Source organism: Rhinopithecus bieti, unplaced genomic scaffold, assembly GCF_001698545.2.
Source record: "Rhinopithecus bieti isolate Rb0 unplaced genomic scaffold, ASM169854v2 scaffold_8350, whole genome shotgun sequence".
NCBI classification, from domain to species: domain Eukaryota; kingdom Metazoa; phylum Chordata; class Mammalia; order Primates; family Cercopithecidae; genus Rhinopithecus; species Rhinopithecus bieti.
Genome location: NW_016806031.1, coordinates 215,871 through 217,547, shown reverse-complemented (window position 1 = coordinate 217,547; position 1,677 = coordinate 215,871). Strand labels below are relative to the sequence as shown.

Below are 1,677 nucleotides of genomic sequence, written 5' to 3'. Positions count from 1 at the left end.
TATAAACCACTCCAGATTATCACTATAGATATTTCCTAGACAATTTCTCCCCACAGGGAGGTTCTCTGAAATTACAGAGCTGGACAGGGAAGAAAGGCCCAGAAACCTAGAAGCCATGAATGAATTATGTAAAAATGTTTTGATTGTTAATGGTCCTTACAATCAGACATGTACAACACCAGCCCCCTCAGGTTCCCCTTTCTGTGCCCTTCTTCCCCTGGGCAGTGCCTATCAGAGGCTCCTCTTTTCTCCCAGTGGCATCTGCTTTAGAACAATCCCTGCTGCCAGTGTGAACGAGGTTTAAGCCCTTCTCAGGGGGTCATTTGCATCTAGACAAACTTCTAACTGTTGGGACATATCCCAGCTGGGAAGGACTGAAATCTACCAACTTCCTTGGCATTCGTGCCTTTCTTTCTAGTCCAGATGAAATAATTAAAACACTCTTTTTTCACTTTTGAGAAGAGACAGTTGGCCCACATGACAGTAAATAACTACTGATTAACTTTCCATTTAAACTTTATTTTGTTTAATGGCATGAAAGAGAATTTCAGACACAGGCACGTGGTGGGGTTTGTTAGCAGTCAGGAAGCTCAGTGAAGATTCAAGAGAGGAAGACCAACTGGAGTTTCGGTTTTACTTTCTTTTTCTCTTAGAGCTGAGCTACATGATAACAGGACTGAACAGGGAGCCAACTATTTCTTTGGACAGTAAATCAGGTAAGCCAAGATTTACAAAAAGTTCTGCAGTGTTGATTTCTAGGTTCCAAGCCATGCACAAACATTTTCATTTTTCTTAGAGCAAATTTGTCCTATTTTAAGAGAAACAATTTAGAGTGACTGCCTTTTCCTTAAGTGAAGCCAGTTTACAGGAAACTGACGCAATTTACTTTACACATCACTGGCAAAGAAAGAATTTCCATAGTATAAAGCCAATAAAAAGTGCTAACTGGGAAGAATCTGGGCATTAACATGTGGCTTTCAGTTTTCTGTGCTTGTAGGCTTGGTCTATGCCTGCCAGATTTAAGCAAGAGAAACTAGCTGTGAAAATGTACCGATACTTCTCACTGCATAGTAGTTCCTAGATTGCAAGGACTTCATAACCAATGGCTGTTGGGGAATGAGGAAAATTCAAGCAATTGATGGATCAAGTGAAGTGTATTTCTGGCTTAAAGGATTGCACGGGTTCCCAGAGTCATAATCTTAATTCATTGAGTCTCTCAGCAAAGACTCAACATGAGGGAGGAGGTTTGGAGAGAGTAGAGGAGGAAAGGAGGCAAGGTGGAAAAAGAAAGAGAGGGAAAGGGAGGACTGAGCCTCAGGTGTAAGGGAAGGCACACCTACAAAGAAAGCTGACAGAGGGGAGTGTGCAGGCAAAACAAAAACAGAAGGGAGCCGGGCTGACCTGTGAGAGGACGGGAGGAAGGCAGCGAGAGAGAACTGGGCGTGAGGCTTACGAACGAAACCCACTTCTCAGCTCCTCAGCAAGTGATTCCAGTTCTCTGTAAAGTAGGAAGGCATTCTTTTCCCACCCATCTTGTTCCTTATTAGTAGACAAATGAAGCATGGTTGTTTATAAATATAAGGATCTGGCCGGGCGCGGTGGCTCAAGCCTGTAATCCCAGCACTTTGGGAGGCCGAGACGGGCGGATCACGAGGTCAGGAGATCGAGACCATCCTG

The 1,677-nt window shown here is 43.8% G+C and overlaps 1 protein-coding gene across 1 annotated transcript in view; it reads left to right on the top strand.

Annotated features, from left to right (window-relative positions):
• The first annotated feature begins 636 nt into the window (after positions 1 to 636).
• Positions 637 to 1,677, top strand: part of GIMAP2 (GTPase, IMAP family member 2) — an 8,246-nt gene continuing 7,205 nt past the window's right edge. The window contains exon 1 of the mRNA XM_017874483.1: positions 637 to 716. Coding sequence (XP_017729972.1) covers positions 665 to 716 — 52 coding nt within the window. The 5' untranslated portion in view covers positions 637 to 664. The remainder of the gene's footprint in view (positions 717 to 1,677) is intronic.